Genomic DNA, 23,275 nt, shown 5'->3' with positions numbered 1-23,275 from the left:
ACTTCTCCCAATCAACCCTAAGAAGATAGGTATTATTATTATCAGGTTTTACTGTTGAGAAAACTGAGGTACAGAGTTGTGAGGGTTGGAACCAACTTACTTCACATTCAAGGCTCACCAGAGCGGTCCTCCAGCTAGCTCCAGCCGGCTAAGCTGAGGCAGCCATGTTAGCTGTAGTCCGCTGGAACTGCAACTCCCGGCAACCCACGGTAGCCGCTCTCCACACACAACAAATCCCGGCGTGCCCCTGGGCGGCCCGGGGTGGAGGGTTCTAGAAGGCGTGACGTAGGGTCGAGAGCGGGCTCAGAGGCGGGCGCCTCTCAGTAGTCGCTGTGGCCGCAGCTGCCGGGCCTGGGGACGCGGGCGGCCGGGGCCGCGGGCGCAGCCTCCTCGTCTCCCCGGACATGGCCGCGCTCGGCCGGCCCTTCAGCGGCCTCCCCCTGAGTGGCGGCCCCGACTTCCTACAGCCGCCGCCGGCCTTCCCCGGCCGGGCCTTCCAGCCAGGAGCAGAAGGCGCCGAGCTGGCTCCGCGGCCGGGACTCCGCGCCGCCCCGAGCAGCCCCGGCGGGAGCGCGGCGCGCGGACGGTAAGGAGCCCCGCGGGTGCCGGGCGTGCGGGCGCGCAGCTCGGGCTCGTTAATCTTCCTCACGACTCTCCGTAGGGGGCTCCTGAGCCCCCAGATAGCAGACGAGAAACTGATCCTGGGGACGTTAACTGTAAGTCGCCCGGGGCCGCTCAGCCCGGAGGTCCGGGTCGGACCTCGACCGGCCTGCGCCCTTCCAGAGTCGAGGAGACTTTGCCGAGCTCGCCCAAGTCGGGCCGGGATTGGAACCTGGGCCAACCGGAGCCTGGCGGTGCCCTCGGCGCGGCCGCCGGCGCTAACTTTCCGTGTCTCTCGGACACTCGGTTTCTCATCCTCTGAGTGGGACAGAGATGGGTCCTGCTAGTGAGATCGTGGAAGTAAAGCGCTTAGCCCAGTGCCTGCCCCAGATACGTTTTCCCTACGTCCGTACCCCCAAATTTATTTCCCACTCCCTTGACACAGTAAGAAGTTGAAATTTCAACTTCTAGTTATGTGGGTCACCCAACCTGAGCGACCTTGTGATCTGTATATCCAAACCCGGGCAGCAAGGAAAGGGCCAGCCGCTCGCTGCTCTGGGACGGGCGAGATTATTGAGGAACGGGAGAGTGGATGCCGAAAACACAGACTCAGTGAATTTCTCGACTGATTTTTGTTTGTTTCAACAGTGTTTCAGTTAGCTGTAAAAAGAAACACAAGCGAGAGGAGGAAGATGATGAGTAAGTTTCAGGTGCCATTTATTTTCTTTATGGTCACTTAGTTTAACTTGTTTTATATCCTCAACTACTTACTTTGAGTGAAAAGGTGAAACATTAAGTATCTGGGCGGGGCGGGGTGGGGGGACGACAAGTATCTCTGCAAGGAGGCTCGAGGAACTGGTAACAGTGGTTTCCTTTTAGGGAAAGTAACTGGATAGCTGGCATGTCAGAGAGAAACTTTTCTCCCTGTAATCTTTAGTAACGTTTGAATTGTCATCCATGTGATTATTATTACATGCGGAGAGTAAAAGGATTTCACGTGTGCGAAAGGATACACATTGTAAAGTCTTAGAATGCACACTCCGCTTTTCTCCCTGTTACCTGTTTCCTGTTTCTCCTTTGGAAGATAATCTGAAAACTTTATAACTGTATATGCCTGTGGTTTTATGTATTTGTAAGAAGGTAACTCTTGACATTGGCAACACGTTGATCTTTTTACTCTCCTATAGTTCCTTGCATATAGGCACATAGGGTTCTACCTAATTTCTTCTGCAACATTGAATAGAATACTATTGTAAGGTCCAGATATATTGAGATCATTAACCAACCAGTCTCCTGTTAATAGATTTTTAAGTTACCTGTAAGTTTTTGCTTTTACTGTAGATTAAATCTACCATGCCAGTCCTTTTTAAAGTTCCTTATATATATTTGCAAGTAGGTTAATGGATTCTTTGATGGTGAATTGTATGCATTTTATTTTTTTATTTTTATTTATTTATTTTCTTACTAACATGTAATGTATCATTAGCCCCAGGGGTACAGGTCTGTGAATCGCCAGGTTTACATACTTAACAGCACTCACCATAGCACAGCACATACCCTCTCCAATGTCCATAACCCAAGCACCCTCTCCCTACCCTCCTTGTGTGCATTTTAAATTTTGAACAAGAGTTGTTGCCAATTTATATTCTTTTAGCAGTGGAAATGCGTGTTTCTCCATCTTCACCAGAACTGTATTTTCAAATGTTTTCACTTCACTCATAGGTTAAAAAAAATTACATCTCATAGACAGTCTAATAGACAAATGAGCCAAGGAATCGCTCAAAGAGGATATCCAAATGACTAACAAATGAAAGGTGTTCATTCAACCTTATCAGGGAAATAAATGCCTAGTAAAGCCTCAAAATGAGATCTGTTACTTTACCACCAGGTACTGGAGCACCAGTAACTCTGCAATACTATGGATGAGAATGTAAATCGGTACAAGCACTTTGGGAAATAGTTTGGCATTATCTAGTAAGTTAAAGACATACATACCCTATTACCCAACAGTTCCCCTCTTGAGTGTGTTCATGCTCTCAGCAGGAGACACAAGAAAGTTCATAACATCCTTGTTCATAATAGCTCAAAATTGGAAACAGCCTGTATGTCCCTCTATAGTAAAATGGATAAAGTAAATTATAAATTCATATAGTGGAGTTCTATTTGGCAAAAAAAGGGGGGGGGGTAAAGAATATATGACGCCTGTCAAGGGATATGTCTCAGACATAATATGGGTAAAAAGAAACATACCAAGAGTATATACAGTACTATAACAAAGTGTTTACCTGTAGGGAGAAGGAAATAGAGTACCATTTTAGAGTCCTGACAACAATCTACATCTTGAATTTTTTTTTTTTTTAAGATTTTATATAACTATTTGACAGAGCACAAGTAAGCAGAGCAACAGGGAGAGGAAGAAGCAAGCTCTCTGCTGAGCAGGCAGCCAGACTTGGGGCTCGATCTCAGGACCCTGGGATCATAACCTGACCCAAAGGCAGCTGCTTAACCGACTGAGCCACACAGGCACTCCTTGAATGTTATTTTAATGGATGGATGTTTTCTAATCATTGAATTGTATGAGCATAGGATCTTAAAGTTAAAATTAGATCATTGTTTTTTTTTTTAAGACCACTGTTTTAATTTATATTGTAAATTGAAGTTAAGTTGAACATCTTTCCGTTTAATCCATTTGTGTTTGTATGTCTTGTTCCAGTTTCTGACATTTTCTGTCGGCTTATTGATTTTTTTTTTTGACTTAATGATCTTTTTCATGTTCATCTATAAGAAATCTTTACTAAAGAAATCAGTAGTTTATTGTGTATGTTATGTTTCCCCAAATTTGTCATTTGTCTTTTATTTTTTTTTTTTAAAGATTTTGTTTATTTATTTGATGGAGAGAGAGATCACAAGCAGGCAGAGAGGCAGGCAGAGAGAGAGGGAGAAGCAGGCTCCCTGCTGAGCAGAGAGCCCGATTCGGGGCTTGATCCCAGGACGCTGAGATCATGACCTGAGCTGAAGGCAGCGGCTTAACCCACTGAGCCACCCAGGCGCCCCTGTCATTTGTCTTAACTTTGTATATGTTTTTGCTTGTTTGTTTTTTGGCCAGCAGAAACTGGATTTTCTAACCTTGCTGATGCATAGGCTAAATAGATTTGAAAGTTGCCTTAGTTTAAAAACCACCAGACCAGACAGCATTTATGTTCTTTATTGCCTTGGAATTGCTGCAGAAGGGCTCTCTTTGCTTTTGTCTTTTGGACTAAACTCGAAGAAATAATTGAATAGGGATGAGTTTGTGACTCCTGGTTTTGGCTCAGGCTGTTATCTCAAGGTCTTGAGAGGAGTCCAGGGTCAGGCTCCACAAACAGCGGGAGTCAGCTTCACTCCCTCTGCCCCTCTCAGTGGGTTAAGCCTCTGCCTTCAGCTCAGGTCACGATCTCAGAGTCCTGGGATCAAGTCCTGCATCAGGCTCTCGGCTCGGCAGGGAGCCTGCTTCCTCCTCTCTCTCTCTCTGCCTACTTGTGAGCTCTCAAATTTAAAAAAAAAAAAAAAAAAAAAAAAAGGCGAGAGAGAGAGAGGTAATTGAGTAAAGAGTTCCAGTGTGAAAAGTTTGAAGTGTAAAATCTGTTGGCTTTGGGGTCCCTAGCTGGCTCAGTCTGTAGAGCATGGGATCCTTGATCTAGGGTGGGGATGATTGTGAATTCAGGCCCCACATTGGGTGTAGAGCTTGCTTTTAAAAAAATAAATAACAGTACATAACGGTTAGCTTCCTTTAATTTACAGATGGAGAGACAGAGGCCCTGAGAATGAGGAACTTGACATTTGAATATCTAATGCCCATAAGTGTGCTGCCCATCTGCCACTTCATATCTCTTAGCTATACTTCGAAGTCTTTTATATCACATTTTCTTTGAAACTTAATTATCATTGATCTCTGATTATTTGCAAAATGGACCTACAAGTGTGAAATAATATAGTCCAAATCATGTCAGAAGTCAGAGATTAGAACCCAGCTCTTACAGTCTGTTGCATTTCATTGTTCCATTGTTGGATGTGCTATGAAATTACCTGTTCCTTCTAGATTTATTCTGCTTTTTCTTAGCTGGTTTTATGTGTATAGTTTTCTTCTTTTTTTTTTTTTTAAAGATTTTATTTATTTATTTGACAGAGAGAAATTACAAGTACACTGAGAGGCAGGCAGAGAGAGAAGGAAGCAGGCTCCCTGCTGAGCAGAGAGCCCGATGCAGGACTCGATCCCAGGACCCTGAGATCATGACCTGAGCCGAAGGCAGAGGCTTAACCCACTGAGCCACCCAGGTGCCCCTGTATAGTTTTCTTCTGATTTCAAAACATTACACCATAAAACTATCCAAATATTACAGAGACATGTGATGTATAGTTAGACAGTCTTAGTATTTTCTTATCAATTAAAACCAATCATAAACTATTCTTGTGCTTACTCTGGTACCATGTAGACTAAAATGGGACCTATACAGAGAAGATTAGCATGGGCCCTGTGCAAGGGTGATATGCAAATTTGTGAGGGGTTCTTTATATTTAGATGATAGCTACAATTGTATAGCAGAAGATAAAGCATTGTAGACTCTGTTGTATACTTAAGACTAATGTAACTTTGCATGTCAACTATACTCAGAAAAGGGGTGCTGGGTGGTTTAGTCAGTCAAGTATCTGCCTTTGGCTCAGGTCATAATCCCACTAGGGTCCTGGGATCAAGCCCGGTATCAGACTCCCTGCTCAGCGGGGAATCTGCTTCTCCCTCTCCCTTTGTGTGTGTGCGCTCTCTCTCTCTGTCTCTCTCAAATACATAAAATCTTAAAAAAAAAAAAAAAATCCTATACTCACAAAAGACCTCAAAAAACTAAACATTTTAGGAGATTTTTTTTTTTTTTAAAGATTTTATTTATTTATTTGACAGAGAGAGATCACAAGTAGGTAGAAAGGCAGGCAGAGAGAGAGAGGAGGAGGAAACAGGCTCCCTGCCGAGCAGAGAGCCCAATGTGGGACTCGATCCCAGGACCCTGAGATCATGACCTGAGCCGAAGGCAGCGGCTTAACCCACTGAGCCACCCAGGCGCCCAAAAAACTAAACATTTAAAAAAATGATTTGTCAATTCCAGTAAAAGTCTAGGTTCAAGAGAACATCATTATTTGTCAGATTTTATATTGCCAGAGACTTTCATGTTTATTATTTTTTAAAGATTTTATTTATTTATTTATTTGAGAGAGAGAGATGGAGAGAGAGCGTGCGTGCGGGAGAGAGCATGAGAAGTGGGTAGGTCAGAGGGAGAAGTAGACTCTCTGCTGAGCAAGGAGCCTGATGCGGGATTATGACCTGAGTGGAAGGCAGTCACTTAACCAGCTGAGCCACCCAGGTGTCCCTAATGTTGATTTTTGTAGTCTTAACATGAATAGAAATTTCTTTTTGTAGAATACATGCCACTTCCTTCTCGTAAGCTGTGGTAGCCATTAATGAATTCTTTTAAGTTGCAGAGCTGTGCTGTGTTTTGAGGCCACACTTGCTGATGCCCAAGCAGTAAAGTCCGCCTGGTCAGAGCACTTAAGTAGAGTAGGACCAGTTGTCTAATTTCTTCAGACAGTTTTCAGCCATCCTGGGCACATTGCAGCATATGCAAATACTACTTCATGGTAAGAGCTTGAACTTCCCTAAGGAGGCCATAAGTTTCAGTGAAAATGACATAGAGCTAGGACTTTGGAGCTCTGCCTTCTGGTGCCCGACGTGCAGCTCTGCCTAATGTGACATTTAGGAGGGGCCACTTTAGCTTTTCTAGGTCTTAGTTTCCAAATCTGCAAAACAAAGAAATTGATGAACTCTAAGGGCTTTCTGTAATACAAATTTTTCTAGGAAGTGAAAATGGTTTAAGCGGGAGAAAAACTTACACCCTTATTAGTAAGGGGCTCAGAGCCAAATGACAGTCTTTGGACATTTCTGAGAGGACCAAGAAATCACAGTATCCTCTGCAACCTGGAGTACTTGGAACGGACCGGATAAAGCATTTATCTTTTTTTTTTTTTTTTTTTTTTTAATTTTATTTATTTATTTATTTATTTATTTGACAGAGAGAGATTACAAGTAGGCAGAGAGGCAGGCAGAGAGAGAGAGGAGGAAGCAGGCTCCCCGCTGAGCAGAGAGCCCGATGCGGGACTCGATCCCAGGACCCTGAGATCATGACCTGAGCCGAAGGCAGCGGCTTAACCCACTGAGCTACCCAGGCGCCCAAGCATTTATCTTTTGCCCTAAGGGAAGACAGGATGCCTGTGGATCACATCCCCATAGGGAGCAAGCAGAATCACGACAAAATATGGCTGGTTCTGAATTGCTGCTTGTGGTTTGGTTTCTTTACTTTCCACTTGACCTATCCAGAGCCAAATAAGTAGGAATGACTCTAAATTCCCACATTGAACACTAATCTGAAAAAGCACAATCTTGCAGGTGTAGCCTAATTTGGTAGAGAGCAGTAGAGGAAAACATCTTAAGGAAGCTGTCAGAATGACAAAAGGAAATGCATGATTTTCTGTCTTGTAATCACACACTGACAAAAATCAGAGTTTTTTTAATATAAGAGTTTGGTTAGAGAAAGGAATGATAAACATTTATATGACTGAATTTTCATTGAGGTTTTGTTTTTTGTTTTTCCAGTTGTCCAGTAAGAAAGAAAAGGCTAACTGAAGCAGGGCTCTGTGCTGGTCCTAATGACTGGATTCTTTGTGCACATCAGGATATAGAGAGTCATGGAGTAAATCCGTGCACTAGTGGCCTCTCTGCACCTGGCATGTTAGATGTTATATGTGAAGAGATGGATCAGACAACAGGAGAACCACAGTGTGAAGTTGCACGAAGGAGGCTTCAAGAAATCGAGGACAGGTAAACGGGTAGCTTGTATCATTGGCTTATTGCAGTTCCCATGTGATATCTCTACTCTTAAGCTAGTCTAATTCATCATTTGGTGGTAATAGTAATCTTCAACCTCTCAGACTATGAAAATTTGAGAACTCAAAGTCGACACATTTAATGTCAAACTCTTCTCATAGAACTGCACTATCTGGGAATATTAATTTTTTGGTTTATGGTAGTTTCCAGGGACACATTCTTTAAATGTGATTGCATCTGATGTAAAAATTTTTTTTTTTTTTTTAAAGATTTTATTTATTTATTTGACAGAGAGAGATCACAGTAGGCAGAGAGGCAGGCAGAGAGAGGGGAAGGGAAGGAAGCAGGCCCCTGCCGAGCAGAGAGCCCGATGCGGGACTCAATCCCAGGACCCTGAGATCATGACCTGAGCCGAAGGCAGCGGCTTAACCCACTGAGCCACCCAGGCGCCCCTGATGTAAAAATTTTTAAGTGAAACATTGAGTAACTCTCCTGTATGTACTTTTTTCACTCAGAGCCTCATATTTTACTTGATCTTTTCCTATAGCACCTGTTGCTCTTTTTTTTTAAATTTTGTCTAATTGCTAGAATATATAATAACTCGACTAAATTTTTCTTTTTCTGCTTCTGCTGTCTTTATTTAGGATAATTGATGAGGATGAAGAAGTGGAAGCTGACAGAAATATTAACCATCTCCCCAGTCTTGTTCTTTCTGACACCATGAAAACAGGTTTGAAGAGGGAGTTTGATGAAGTCTTTACAAAGAAAATGATTGAGTCCATGTAAGTGTTGGTTCCTAGTTTCCATTTATTTATTTTTAAAAACTTACTTATTTTTTAGAGACAGCACAGGGAGAGGAGCAGAGGGAGACGGACAAAGCACACTCAGCATTGAGTGGCTGCCTTACCTTCTTAACCCCCAATTCTTTTTTTTTTTTTTTTTCTTTATTTAAAGATTTTATTTATTTACTTGAGAGAGAGCATTAACGAGGAGAAGGTCAGAGAGAGAAGCAGACTCCCCATGGAGCTGGGAGCCTGATGCGGGACTTGATCCCGGGACTCCCAGGGTCATGACCTGAGCCGAAGGCAGTCGTCCAACCAACTGAGCCACCCAGGCGTCCCTTAACCACGAATTCTTTTGAAGTCCTGAAACACACTGTCTAATGTTTGGGGTTGGGAGGATTGGCAAGAGAGCCCATTCTCCTAAATTCGTGTTATAGGATATAGGAACCACATTTCAAAAGTTCTTATTTACCAGGCTCTCCGTTATCCAGGAAGACCACTGAGACTTAGAAAACATACCAAAAGAAATCTCCCAATAGTCAATAGAAGTACCACAAAGTTTAATGAGCTCAGTTACCTGGTTTCCATTAGAGTAGAAACACTGGAACAGGAAGTGAGAAAAAAACTCCTAGGGAGTAGTGACAGTATAGTGTGAGGACAGGAGAGGAAACTAGAAAGCAAACATCAGAGCCTTAAAAATGAAGCAGCCTGGGGCTATTAACACCAGAACTAATGATAGCTCTGTAATTCTTATAGTCCTTGAGCTTACATGATCTGAAGCATGTGTAAAATAATAGTCTGGTTTAAAGTGCTATTTATTGCCTAGAAAAAACTGCAGGTAGATTTGATAACTCCGTATGAGGGTAGGTGTCAGGTATCTGAAAAAATCTCTTGAGAACAGCAGTCTGAGTGATGCCAGGTAGATAAGTATTGCCTGTGGCCACAATGGGTTCAGCTGATGTTATTTTATTTTATTTTTATTTATTTATTTTTTAAGATTTCATTTATTTATTTGACAGAGACCACAAGCTGGCAGAGAGGCAGGCAGAGAGAGAGGAGGAAGCAGGCTCCCCGCCGAGCAGAGAGCCCAATGTAGGGCTCGATCCCAGGACCCTGAAATCATGACCCGAGCCGAAGGCAGCTGCTTAAACTACTGAGCCACCCGGGCACCCATCAGCTGATGTTAGATCACAGAAGTTTTGCATTAGCTCCCTAACTTGGGTATATAATTAACTACCTAACTCTAAGGGTGGGTAGTTAATTTAGCCAAGAGTAAGCAGGCCATGCTGTCCTACAGCCTAAAAAAGAGCACTTTTTGCTCTTGGTAGTTTTCCAGAAGCTAGCATTTCGGGGTACTATTCATTGTGGTTTGTTTTACTTGCCTTTGGGTCCCAGAAACTATCAAACCATGGGGGCAGGTAGGCATTGGGGCCATAATCGTTTGTACTTACTGCAAAAAGCATTCTGCTTTGTAGCTGTACTAAGCAGAATGCATAACAGAGATATGTTTAATGTGTTTGGTCAGTATTTCATTTTCATTTATAAAGGTTTAGTACAAGGTAGTAGCTCATACCTACTAATACTAATCACAGTTTAAGGAATTTTACATTAAATCAAGGGCCTCTATTTTTTTACATTGGATGTTTATATTGCTTTTATTTTAAAGATCTTGAGTAATCTCTATACCCAACATGGGCCTGGAACTTAAAACCCCAAGATCAAGAGTTGCATGCTCTACTGACTGAGCCAGCCAGGCACTCCTATATTACTTTTAATCACAGCATCAGTACAACTAGTAGGTTGGTTAAAAACGTGCAGAACAGAGGCATCCGAGTAGCTTAGTCTGTTAAGCATCTGACTCTTGGTTTCACTTTAGGTCATGATTCAGGGTCCTGGCATCGAGCCCCATGGCCTGCTTCATGATCAGTGGGGAGTCCGCTTGGGATTCTCTCTCTTTGTTTCCCTCTCTCTGCTCCTCCCCTCACTTATTTGTACGCATGCGTGTCTTCTCTAAATAAATCTCTAAAAATATGAGCAGAACTATAAAATTGTATGTGTTTGACCTTTCTAAAGATCTTTTTAGATCATCATAAAATCTCCTATTTTAATTCTCTCAGTTCTTAACTCTAGATATTTGGTAGCAAACATTAACTTTTCAACATGTATCTTTTATTTCCATATCCTAAAATTTTTTTTATAAGAAACTGTATTTTATGTCTTAGGAGCCGTCCTTCCATGGAGCTTGTGCTGTGGAAACCTCTCCCTGAACTTCTTTCTGATAAGCCAAAGCCGACATCTAATGCTAAGAACTATACAGGAGAGAGCCAAACTAAGCATGCAGCTGCTGGCCCTGCCTTCCCTGGGAGAACTGAACTGTTCTTGGAACCTCAGCAAACAGGGCTGCCTGTTTACAATAGTTTGGAGACAGCTGCTTGCACAGAAGAAGAGATGGAACTCTAGAAACCAGTTTCTATGCTAACGTCAAATTTTAGAAAGCTCATGTATTTAGTTGTGAGCCTACTTGTATTTGTATAGTATAGGGACTTGAAAGTTTTATGAAACGGGTGTAATAATATCTCCACCTGTGATTTGGGGTGGGACTCTCATTTTGGGTAGCCATTTCGTGAATCCAACTTTTTGCTATGGAAGCTTGTCTCAAGGGAAAAGAGTTTTCCACAGGGCTTATTAAGGGAATGGAAGTTGCAGCCTGCAAAGGCAAGTATAAAAGCTGTGTGTCTGAGGGTGACTTAAATCATCTATCACATTGTGTAAACCATTCAGATAGTTGGCGAATATTCAGACACTTGAATTTGAAACAATGCATTAAGAAAGAAGGATGCTCCTACTATGGCAGCCTGACAGCCGAGTCACAACTGCGTGTATAGAACAGAGCTTGTTTATAGTGGTGACTCTGTAAAATTGGGAAGAGGAGGGAGGAAGGTAGCTTAGCCTATTGCCAAGAGATTTAACAGAGGCTCTGAAACTTGTATATTGTCAATTCTGTGTAGCTACGTTGATTAAATAGCTGGTAGCATTGTGGCTCACTTAGTAGCCTCTGAAAATGGCAATGAAAATACAAAAAAGGTTTTTCCTTCAAGGCTTTTTTGCCATGTGCTACAGTTGCTCCTTGGTTTCCCTTGCATAATTGATAAGCCCGGTTATTCAGGAATGTTTACAACTTAATTAACTTTGAGTGATCGTTAAAAAGTGATAGTGAGGTAACCCTATGTTCATATTAGCTATGGGAGAAGCCTCCCTTAAGTAATCCCAAGGAACTGCCATGTCAGCAAAGCCCAGCATTGATAGGTATTTTTAAAAAGATTGTACCTATATTAGCAAGTTGAGTATTTTTAGTGTTAATGTAGAAAACAATGACAATAATTAACTGAAATGGTAAGTGACATTGAGAGTTACTGAACCAACCTCTTTGCCTGGTACTTCAGCTGTTGTGCAGTAAACCTAGAGAATGGCTTCCTGCTAGTGTGGGACATCTTCATCTTGAGGAACTAAACCAGGCTCAAGGTGCCCTTTGGGGATAACCATGATTGAAGTTCTTTATTTCTCAGGAAGGGCTCTTCTGTGTGGCAAGGACTCAGTAGTGCCGAGTAAAATAACACTTCCTTTAGTGCTACGGAAGTATCCACTATAACTTATTAAATGAGTGTAATAGTGTAATACTTGCCCTTACATCACACAACAGGAGACCACCCCAGTTCTTTTTGTTTTGTTTTCTGGGTATTTTTCCCCCTTTGTAGGACTCAGATACCTTGTGTAGGGGAAAAAAAATGGCTTATGCCAAGTAGAGGTGACTTTTTAGAAACAAGCTCCCAGACATTTTCGAAACCCATGCTGAAATCCCTCCCCTTGTTACAGATGGCATAGAAGTAACAAGTCTGTTAATTGGACTGTTTCTTCCCTTGCCTGTTCCTGCTTTCTCTGTTTCTGTCTGGACAGTCAGGAAAAGATTTAATGTTTAATATTTAAACTATTTAATGTCTACACAATAAAATTATTCAAACTTCAAACCAGTATTAAAACCAGTTGGAAACCAGCTAATAGTTTCTTAATCTCAGATTTAGAGATGAATGTAAACTGTATTCTGTTGAGATGTGCAAGTGTTTGATTCATGCCGTTTGAAAAACTCCTGCCTTTAGGTCATTGTTTAATGGGACCAACTTAAAAAGTTTGTAGCCTTAAAGAAATCACCTTCCTAAAAGTTTCTTCTGGTATGACTCAAAAACATGAAGTGAATGCCCAGGATTTGGAGTTAGTCCCAGTGTTAGGGCAGAAGGGGAGTTGACAACTTTCCAAAGAAGGACCCAAAACACACTAAGATAGTCTTTGGTAGGAATTGTGAGCCAGGCCTCTGATCCAAGGTCTGTATGAGGAAAAGGAAGAAGAGCTCCAGAACAGGGCTCTGATACCACTGGTAAAATACAGGAGAGAATGAAGAGTCTGTTAATTAAAATCCAAACAACTTGTTTCAGGAGTCAGATTATCTCACGTGATTATTTCTGCAGGAAAATGGATGTTTAATGCTCCTTTTTAAACTTTATCCTTTTGCATATGTTTGTACAGAAATTTTCTTCATCCTTGTGGTGCTTATTCATCTGAGCCGTTTCCACAGTCTCCATGCCTCTGCTTTGTTTTTCTTCTGTAGTGTAAGGTTTTTGCTTTTGCCTTAAGGTTTCCTTAGGGAATCAACAGGTCTTTTTATTTTGTACAACTTTTGAAGCATGGATCAAACATTGGCTTACTATGCTAATGTGTGAAGAGAAAAATGATCTAAAGCAGGTGAGCTTTAATGAACAAATGTATATTTTCTCTGAGTTTGAGTAGGGGGTGTGTGTGTATTTTTTTTTTAATATAAAGTTCAGTTCTCACAAATTTAATCAGTCATTTAAAAAAGAAGAAACAAAAACAAAACTTGCTCATTTTTGAAAAGGTGCAAATGTAAAATTTTAGGAAAATAGGGTAGGGGCTAGAACCATGAGAACGATGCTTATTATAAGCAGGTTCATTAATTATTTTGGATTTGAAAACTTGGTTTTTCATTAATAGTGACCAGAATGGTACAGTACTAGGAACGTTCTGGGAGATGCTGTCAATTTTACTTTCAAACAAGAATCTGGTGTTTCTGTATTTTATTGTTTTCAATAAAACTTCTTAAGTGCTTTGACTTCATGAGGTATTTGTATTCCTGCCATAAGTAAACAAAATTAGCTACCTCTGCTGGCTTCTAAATTGTATTTAAAGCAGAATTCATGTGTGCCTGGGTGGCTCAGTCAAGTGAGCATCTGCCTTTGGCTCAGGTCGTGATCCTTGAGTCCAGGGGAGTCTGCTTCTCCCTGTGCCCCTCTCCCCTCTCTCAAATAAAAAAATAATAAAAAAGAAAAAGCATTTGTATCAGTGAGGGTCTTAAATTTGAGAGGGTGATTATGTTGGGTTAAAGTTAAGCTGTATAAGTGAATTCAGTATTTCCAAAATAGGCAGACTGTTTTGCTGTTCTAAATGCTTACAGAATGCTTACCACTCTACCAATTCACTGCTGTCAACAGCATTGATTGGCAGTGGTAATTGCCACTGTTCGGACAACAGTAGTGACAGTCTTCAAAAATGTTTAAATAAACAGCTGGAAATGGTAGAGTTCACAGTTGGTTTTTTTTTGTTTTGTTTTTTACAGGTTTAGGACCATTGAAAATGGAATAGGTAAATTCCATAATGTTCAGTTATGTGGTCATTTCTTTAAGAGTTGACAGGTCACTGGGTGGCAGTATTGCCTGCATATTTACAACTTTGGCTTGATGATGTGGGTCCTTGATGTGTGGTGAGGCAGAGTTAAGTTTGGGTTGTAATTACAGAAAACTCAGGATATTGTTTATCACCAAAATTTGGAAATCACAGCTAAGAGCTATCTAGTTTATTTTACATATTTGGAAACTAAAGCTAAATAGATAGTGATAATTTTGATTATAATTGAACTTAATCAGCTTCAGTGTTCTTCCCACTTGACCAGTGGTTTTATAGTGTTTTCATAGAATATCTAAAATGTCATTTAGACTTCATCAACATAATCCACAATAAAGTGTGGTTCAGTCAATGTAACATTAAACCCCTTGAGAAAATATACTTTTGTATATATCCATTTGGTGCAAATACTCTGTCAGTGGCATTTTATTTTTTTTTAGCTTTAAAGATTTTATTTGACAGAGCACAAGCAAGGAGAGTGGAGAAGCAGGCTTCTTGCAGAGTAGAGGAAGCCTGATATGGGACTTGATCCCAGCATTAGGATCATGACCTGAGCTGACAGCAGTGACTTAACCAACTGAGCCACCCAGGCGCCCTGTCAGTGGCATTTTAGAGATGAATGGCATGCATTTTAACTACAGCTCCAGCAAGACAAGGGTGTTGTCTTTCAACAACTGCTGAGTGGGTAAACAAGCCAGTTTTCCTGTCCTTTAATGAATTCAAGAAGTCATGAAGTTAAAATTTCATAGGATATTAGAATTTAACTGATGCCATGAAATATTCCTGGAGTCGGCCAAGTTACCTTTTGCCTACAGTTCTGTCTTTATTTTGCTCCAATAGCATACCTAGTAGAAAAGGAAGGAGGCACACATAGATTGGTGTTACGAGGCTTAGGGAAATGGTATGAAGACATTTGCCACCTGATTGTTTCATTTATGGACAACCCTCTGCATTTAATAGAAATCTTGCTTTGGTTTTGCAGACAAATGTCTTTTTTTTTTTTTTTAAGATTTTATTTATTTATTTGACAGACAGAGATCACAAGTAGGCAGAGAGGCAGGCAGAGAGAGAGAGAGGGAAGCAGGCTCCCTGTGGAGCAGAGAGCCCGATGCAGGGCTCGATCCCAGGACCCTGAGATCATGACCTGAGCCAAAGGCAGAGGCTTAACCCACTGAGCCACCCAGGAGCCCTTTGCAGACAAATGTCTTGATTTTTATTTCTGACCAGTTTGTTTCAATGAGCTCTCCTTAAATACCGGGTGTTTTCTCGAGACTGGGCAGTGTTTAGTCATTTTCACCCCTCTGTGCAGAAAATGAAAACCCCAATGACCGACACAGGTTATATATGTCCTGTGTGTTATTCCTGCCAGTACAGCTGCTGCTTTCATGTGATGTCATTGAATGTAAATTATTTGAACCTCAATCTCCAGATGCTTCTATTATGGAGAGTAGCTAAAATGCATCTGTAATTACATTTGCTTAGACAATCCTTTTTTTTTTTTTTTTTTTTTTTTTTTTTTTTTTAAAGATTTTTATTTATTTGACAGAGAGAGATCACAAGTAGGCAGAGAGGCAGGCAGAGAGAGAGAGGAGGAAGCAGGCTCCCTGCTAAGCAGAGAGCCCGATGCGGGACTCGATCCCAGGACCCCGAGATCATGACCCGAGCTGAAGGCAGCGGCCCAACCCACCGAGCCACCCAGGCGCCCTGCTTAGACAATCCTTAAATAGATTCCCAGCACTTTAAGTTTTCAGTTATAGAAAATCAGGTGATCAGTTTTTAATCATGGGGACTGCTGGAGGTTCTCTACATTTACCATAAACAGCCTAGGGGTGCCTGGCTGGCTCACTCAGAAGAATGTGAAACTCTTGATCTCAGGTTGTGAGTCTGAGCCCCACATTGGGTGAAGAAATTACTAAGAGAAATAAATTTTAAAACAAAAAAGGGAAAATTGAGCCTAGGTAAGCTTGTGTTGCCACAGACTAGGATTGAGCTCTGGCTTTTGTAACCAGGGATTTTAGCCTGTCTTGTGGACATGCTTCCAGTCACACCACGATCTCTTGTACTTGGCTGAAAGTAGAGCATGCTTGGTCTTGCTGCTTGAGATCTTTTGAATCCTACCTTTAGTCAATACTCATTCACTCTGACTGCTGTAGTGATAGTCTTAATATTGACATAGGATCCTGGTATAGGTGAGATGTTTTCTATAAATGAGGGAAGTCCTTCAGTGTCTTTTAAGAAGATTCCCAAAGGGGGAAAAATAAAAGATTCCCAAGGAAAAGTTTTACACATGGATGATGATGAGGTTATCATTTCTATAGTTTTCAGATAATAGTAATGTGTCAGGTTTTATTTCTTAAACAGGTTCATTCTTCTGTGAAGCAAGTTCTAGAGGTTATCTAATTCTCTAAGTTCAAACTCTCCCCAAAGTGGATTAAGGGAAGAGCTAACTTTTGAGTGCTTGGGATGGTGCCTGGTATATGTATACCAAGAACTTAAGATGCATCATCTCTTTGAATCCTCTACCAACCTTTAGAGAGGTTGACTGTTATGCCACTGCATAGGTGAGGAAGTGATATTTTTTTTTTTAAAGATTTTATTTATTTATTTGACAGAGAGAAATCACAAGTAGATGGAGAGGCAGGCAGAGAGAGACAGAGGGAAGCAGGCTCCCTGCAGAGCAGAGAGCCCCATGCGGGGCTCGATCCCAGGACCCTGAGATCATGACCTGAGCCGAAGGCAGCGGCTTAACCCACTGAGCCACCCAGGCGCCCCGGTGAGGAAGTGATATTATATGTCCAGGGTTATCTGGCTAACCAATGGCGGAGTTAAACCCAGGGGAGTTTGAGTCTAGAAAATGTTCTTAATCCTTATAATAATGGCAAGAGAATCTTGGTATTTAATGGCATGTCCTTCTCTTAGCATGTTAAGCATTCTAGCTCTGCCACTTACTAATCTGTGATATTGGCCAGTTAGGTTAAAGAAACTCAGAAATACAGTAACTGCTCAAAGAGTAGATTATATCACTTACAGCAGTCAGAAACTGAAGCAGGTAATAACTAAGGGGGAAAAAAAACCTTTAAAAAGTGGCATTCTCACTGAAGCTGGGTAAATCACTATCATGGCAAACAGTGAAACACCTAGAGAAAACAGTAAGACTTACCCAAGAACAAAGACACTGCATTGCACTTTTTAATTGCACAGGTAGTTTTAAATAAATGGAGAAAGCACCTTCCAAAAATTACACTAGCAGGGAAAGATTCCATCAAGCATTTACATAGTAAATTTCCATAGTTTTACACAAGATTCTTGATCTTTACATGAACTGTACATGAGGGAAAGGAGCCCCCTCAGGTAGGTTCTCTGCTTGCAGAAGCAAACTAAAGGACTTAAAATTGGAGGCAAGCCCGGGATGCCAAGAAGGAGTAAAAGAAATGTTAAAGGGCCACTCATAAATTTCATGTCTAAGATGCTTGTCTAATGACCCTTACATAAGAATTTTAGGGCAGACTATTGCCCTTAAGGGTATAACCTCAAAAACTGTAATTCTGGATTGTAGTAATATATCTGAGTACCTTGGACTGCTGGATGACAAAGACAATACTTGGGGTGACCTATACAGTTTAACAGACAAATACTTTAAGGGAATTCCCTAGCACTGTACACCCTCTACTTTGGCTTTTTAAAATGAAGCACAGGCTTCTTTGCTATCTTCCAGGCAGTTATAATGGTCAAAAGAAAAGGGTAACAGCACTGGATCATTCCTTAGACACTAATCAGCTGAGGAAAGAGTTCATTAGCAAAAGTTTCCTCCCAAGAATGGTCTACACCAAGCAGAGAGGACATGTCGCTCAAGGGAGAAGGGGAGCCCTCATATCCACAGTCACTATAAGCATCCAGTAGACAGGAAGATGGCTTTAGGCAGTGGCTGGATGAAAGTAGATCTGAGGTGCCCAGCTCTGGAATGAAGTCATCTTCTACAAGTTCTTCCTTCACTGAGACAGTGAATTCAGAGTGATCTTTCTCTGAGGGGCTGAAAGGTGCTTCCTCAATTTTCACTACCACATTAGCTTGGCTCTCTGTCTCAGAGGGTATCTCTAAGACTAGGGGCTTGGTGTATACGTGATCAAAACGAATCAGTTCATTAATGGCTTCCAGCTTGGCTGATGACGTCCCCAGTGATGGAGAAGGGGAGGCTGGTAAGGAACTGGGTCCTTCTGGATGGGCTTCTGGATGCTGCTCCAGGCTGGGAGACTCTGGGGAAGGACATCTGAAGAACATGACTGGATCCAAGTTGAACAGAATACCCAACAGGATATCAGACTGCAAGAGGCAAAAGTTAAATAGAATCCAACCATCAGAAGGTACTGAAATTTACCTAGAATACTTATTACTAGGTCTCACAATGTAAATTAATCATAATAGGATGACCACCGAGTCCCACAGACCCATTCATCTATACCTCACTCTATGTCCAAATCACAAGGAGATAGGAAGGTAGTCGATGTTCACCTGTAACCCAACCAAAACTAACTTCTACTGCCCTCCTCTGAATGGCTGGGAATGTCAGACATCAGAGAGATGAATTAACTAGTTATAATTCTCTTAACAAAATCCAAAAAACCCCTACCTCAGAGTCTGAAGAGTCAACGCTGTCAGAATCCATGGGGAGATGTTCTGGAGGGGTGACAACTGGGCCTGCACCTGCTGCAGAGGTGCACGTAGTCTGAGTGCTGCGGACTCAGCAGACCCGGCCACTGGCCTCGCTCCATTCCCCTGCGAAGACCAATGGCAACAGCTCAAACTGCAGTCCTCAAGGAAATGCTCACTAGGCACCTGGGAGTCTCAACTTTCAAGAAAGCTAGAAAACTATGCTTTAGAGCTGAAATCTTTCCCTTACCTTCATTTATTTCCATTTTATTGAGTCCTCAAGAAGAGAGAAGGGATGGAAGACTAATTTCTGTCATTTTCTATGCAATGAAACATCTTTATGCCCCAAGCAAAGGTTCAGGAAGGGCTGATATTCCTAAATATCTTCAATTATACTCTCTATAATAATGTTTGTGTTTTTTATTAAGATGTTACTTTTAGGGGCGCCTGGGTGGCTCAGTCGTTTGGTGTCTGCCTTCGGCTCAGGTCATGGTCCGGGGGTCCTGGGGTAGAGCCCCGCATCTGGCTTCCTGCTCCCCAGGAGGCCTGCTTCTCCCTCTCCCACTCCCCCTGCTTGTGTTCCCTCTCTTGCTGTGTCTCTATCAAATAAATAAATAAAATCTTAAAAAAAAAAATGTTACTTTTAGGGGCACCTGGGTGGCTCAGTCAGTTAATCATCTGTCTTCAACTCAGGTCATGATCTCAGAGTCCTGGGATCAAGTACCACAGCAGGGAATCTACTCTCTCTCTACCTGTCCCCCCTGCTTGTGCATATGTATGTACACTCTCAAATAAATAAAATCTTAATTTTTTTTAAAGATTTTTTTGTTTGTTTAATTTAACACAAAGAGATCACAAATAGGCAGAGAGGCAGGCAGAGATAGGCAGGCAAAGGGAAAAGGGAAGCAGGCTCTCTGCTGAGCAGAGAACCCTATGTGGGGCTCAATCCCAGGACCCTGAGACCATGACCTGAGCCAAAGGTAGAGGCTTAACCCACTGAGCCACCCAGGCACTCCACTCCCCAGATTTTAGCTTAAGTAATCTCTGCACCCAAAGTGGACTTGAACTCACAATCCTGAGATTGAAAGTCTCATGCTCTAGCAATTGAACCAGCCAGGCGCCCTTCCATAATAATTTTCTTTTCTTTTCTTTTTAGGATTTTATTTATTTATTTGACAGAGAGTGAAGAGCAGAAGCAGGGGGAGCAGCAGAGGGAGAGAGAAACAAGCTTCCCACTGAGCAGAGACCCCGATGTAGGGCTTGATCCCAGCCCAAGATCATGACCTGAGCCAAAGGCAGCCACCCAGGTGCCCCATAGTAATTTTGTTTTTTTTTTTTTAAAGATTTATTTATTTATTTATTCAACAGACAGAGATCACAAGTAGGCAGAGAGGCAGGCAGAGAGAGAAGGAAGTAGGCTCCCCACGGAGCAGAGAGCCCGATGAGGGGCTCAATCCCAGAACCCTGGGATCATGACCTGAGCCAAAGGCAGAGCCTTTAACCCACTGAGCCACCTAGGCGCCCCTGTCCTATACTGATTTTCTTTTTTTAAAGATTTTATTTATTTATTTGACAAACAGAGATCACAAGTAGGCAGAGAGACAGGCAGAGAGAGAGAGAGGGGGAAGCAGGTTCCCCGCTGAGCAGAGAGCCCGATGCCGGGCTTGATCCCAGGACCCTGAGACTATGACCTGAGCTGAAGGTTTTAACCCACTGAGCCACCCAGGCACCCCCATACTGATTTTCTTAAGTAATAAAGTTCCATAGTGAATTTAGGCCCCAATTCCTTTTGGACAGTAATTTTTTAAGTTTGTTCTGAACATTACCTTCACAGAGTACAACTGCCCTACTATCAATCTTAGACCCCTTAGGTGCTGTCAATAAATAAGCCATGTCTGTGCATTAAAACCTATAATCACCTTCTACCAGAGGGGTGTCACTACCACAGTAAATCCTTTCTCTACTCATTCATATTCATCAACGAACTACTACAGTTTTAGGAGCATTCAGTTAGATTTGACTGGCTCTCTTTTTCTGGTTCTCCTTACCAGTGATAGGGTACATCTCATTGGCTATCGGTATTTGTTAGTATTTGCTCTTAGAGAGCTGTGTAACTTGCTTTAATTATTAGGAATTAGTACTATCCACTACACAGTTGAAAAATGAGTGTCATTAAGGGGTCATGTCACTTAGAACCAGTTCTCACGTAAGACATCAGATAAATGGGATGTATTACCTTGGTCTGGGTCTCCACCTCCTCTTCAGTAACCAGGGCATCCATCCCCAAGCGCTGTCTTAACTCCTGGTTCTCAACTACAAGGCCATGAGTTTTCTCTCGCAAAAGTTGATTTTCTAACAAAAGTTTTTGGTTCTGGAAGTAAGTTCAAGAAGAAGCTATTAAAACATCCAGTTCTTTCACTTAGTTTCACTATGGTTGGTTTCCTTTCCTTCTCCTTGACCTTTTGGAAAACTCTGCTTATACAGTTGGTTCACAGTAGGTATTTGAAGGAAGGTCATGGTTACGAAAAGTAAGTGCCATGTCAGGGTGTGTGTGTGGGGGTCACAAATAACAATGCTTGCAACTACTCATTGAGACCTCAGCAAAGGGTGACTTGTGGCTTTAATTTTGATATGATGGCCCAAAAAAAAAAAAAAAAAAAAAAAATCCTATCTTGAACTAGCAGGTTGTAACAGAAGTGGTAATGGTGGACCATAAAATCAAAATATGTTATAAAGTGTGTGTGTGTGTGTATGTGTGTGTGCGCGCGTGCGTGTGTGTGTGTGAAATCCTTATATATTCAAGATGTATAGCTGGCAACAATATAAGATTAGGTAATAAGTGGGCCCTAGAAGGGGAAGGGAACAGTTAGTGGACTTTTGGCCAAGCCAGGAAGGGTCTCAGGTTTAAGCAATGATTTTCTATCTGCTCTTATGAATTTCTTAGTACTAACTTGATAAAAGTTATAATGTAATTCACCAACTCTGAGTCAGATCTAGCACCAAATGCCAGAGGGTCAACCACTTCTGCTCTCATCAAGCTTCACCACTTAATCATTTAATTATCTATCTATCCTAATTTAGATTCTTCTTTTTTTCAGTTTAACTTTTTTTTTTTTCAGTTTAACTTTTAATTAACGTTCAACTGAGACAGAACAACTTGGGATGGGCAGCAAAATCAGAACATTCACCAAGGAAGGATATACAATAAAAGAGTTTGACCTTAAGTATTTTTACCTCTTCCTCCAAATCTACCACTTGCTGTTCCAGCTCACTCATTCGAGCTTTCTTTCGGTCTCTGGCAGTCTGGGCTGCTACTCTGTTTTTCAGTTTCCTGAGAACAAAAGAGGCATACCACACTAAGTCATCTCAAACCTTATTTTTATCTTTGAGAACTTAGCCAGCTGGTGTTTTCATTTTCATTTACTATTCATATAAGGTAAACTAAAGTAAAATACACTCCAGGCTCCTCCCCGCAATAAAAACAAAACAAAAAACAGCGTTTCGCGGATCTGGCTTGAAGAACTGCTTCACTCTCCCTCATACTGCGTCATCCACACCCCCGTCGCACCCCGGCCACAGCAAGCACGAAGGACACAAGCACTACTCAGCTTGCATCATAAGAGATTTCCTCCTCCCATTTTTACTCCCCCGTATAACTCAAACAGAGGAGAGGCCGATGCCTTTAGCCCTGGCTGGCATTCCGGGAAGTCCCCGGACGGCTGGGCCCCGCGTCAGCTCAAGGAGGCACTTATAATCACAAAAGGCACAATGACCACAAAAGAACTAATATTTACGGAGAACTGGGTTGGGTGCTACGTCTTTCTCACTCAATCCTTTCAAAGACCTCATGAATACATAAATCACTCTTAAGAGCGTGGAGACTAAGTCTGACTAGTGAGCCTCACAGAGCTCACAGCCCTCTCCACAACTGTCATTTCAACCCCGCACGCCTCCAAAAAAAAGTAGGTCAATCGAGTCCAAGCCACCGCCCCAATTCAGAAAAACTGAATGACAGGTCTGTGGTCACATAGCAAGAGGGCTGGACCCCCAGGGCGCGAACCCCCAGCTCTACGCATCCCTAATGTGTCAGAAAAGGGGGTGGGGGACAAAGGCCGGAGCAGCCCGGGATTCCCGACTTCCTGCCCCGCCCCGCCCCGCGCCACGCTGGCACCCCACCTGCCAGGCCCAAGGCGCCCGAGCGCGGCAGTCGGCCAGCGCCCGGCTTCGGATCCGGCTCCCAGCCCTTCGCCCTCAGGGTCCGCGCCCCGACCCTCGCCCACCTCCGCAGCGCCTTCTCCTCGGGGCTCAGGTGCGTGAGGCGCTGTCGCTTGCGTGCCTGGGGCGGCCCCCCGCTTGCCGCCTCGGGGCTGGCCCCTCGCGGGCCCGGCACCATGAGTGGCAGAGCCCGGCCGGCCGGGGCTCCGGCGGCGGCGGCGGCGGCGGCGGGCTTGCCGGACAGAAGCAGCACTTTGGGGGCCCCGGCGGCCGGGCTCTGCGCGGGTGCCACCACCACCATGGCCCGAGAGTGTCTACGCCAGTGCGCGCCGCCGCCGTCCGCCGCGCGGCCTCGCAGCACCCAGCCTTTCTACGG

The 23,275-nt window shown here is 42.7% G+C and overlaps 2 protein-coding genes and 1 non-coding gene across 4 annotated transcripts; 2 read left to right on the top strand and 1 right to left on the bottom strand.

The window, feature by feature from the left end:
• The first annotated feature begins 296 nt into the window (after positions 1–296).
• Positions 297–13,468, top strand: CCDC117 (coiled-coil domain containing 117). Of its 2 annotated transcripts, none has more exons than XM_059139738.1 (5): positions 297–586; positions 1,249–1,299; positions 7,277–7,501; positions 8,152–8,289; positions 10,512–13,468. In XM_059139738.1, the coding sequence occupies exons 1-5, from the start codon at positions 405–407 to the stop codon at positions 10,747–10,749; spliced, it is 834 nt and encodes a 277-aa protein (XP_058995721.1). In that variant the 5' UTR covers positions 297–404; the 3' UTR covers positions 10,750–13,468. The 2 variants fall into 2 exon arrangements, with proteins under 2 accessions (XP_058995721.1, XP_058995722.1); XM_059139739.1 differs by lacking the exon at positions 297–586 and adding an exon at positions 2,489–2,574 and having other exon boundaries at positions 1,281–1,299.
• On the top strand, positions 5,050–5,156 carry LOC131811960 (U6 spliceosomal RNA). The gene has a single exon (XR_009346199.1). It is a non-coding gene; the product is annotated as a U6 spliceosomal RNA (small nuclear RNA).
• A 3,740-nt stretch (positions 13,469–17,208) lies between the features above and the next one.
• Positions 17,209–23,255, bottom strand: XBP1 (X-box binding protein 1). The gene is given in 6 exon segments (XM_059139555.1): positions 17,209–18,357; positions 18,665–18,772; positions 18,775–18,810; positions 20,921–21,055; positions 21,919–22,015; positions 22,965–23,255. Coding segments are annotated over 6 exon segments (1,170 nt in total). The 5' UTR covers positions 23,201–23,255; the 3' UTR covers positions 17,209–17,799.
• Between the last annotated feature and the right edge of the window lie 20 nt (positions 23,256–23,275).

The sequence above is a fragment of the Mustela lutreola genome, chromosome 11 (assembly GCF_030435805.1).
Source record: "Mustela lutreola isolate mMusLut2 chromosome 11, mMusLut2.pri, whole genome shotgun sequence".
NCBI lineage: Eukaryota > Metazoa > Chordata > Mammalia > Carnivora > Mustelidae > Mustela > Mustela lutreola.
Note: the sequence above shows the minus strand (reverse complement) of the source record. Positions and strands in the feature narration are given on the sequence as shown.

Coding starts and splice junctions, on each gene's coding strand:
- CCDC117 (XM_059139738.1), top strand. CDS start 405: ATGGCCGCGCTCGGCCGGCCCTTCAGCGGCCTCCCCCTGAGTGGCGGC. Junction 587..1,248: donor GGGAGCGCGGCGCGCGGACG/GTAAGGAGCCCC, acceptor TTGTTTCAACAG/TGTTTCAGTTAGCTGTAAAA. Junction 7,502..8,151: donor CTTCAAGAAATCGAGGACAG/GTAAACGGGTAG, acceptor GTCTTTATTTAG/GATAATTGATGAGGATGAAG.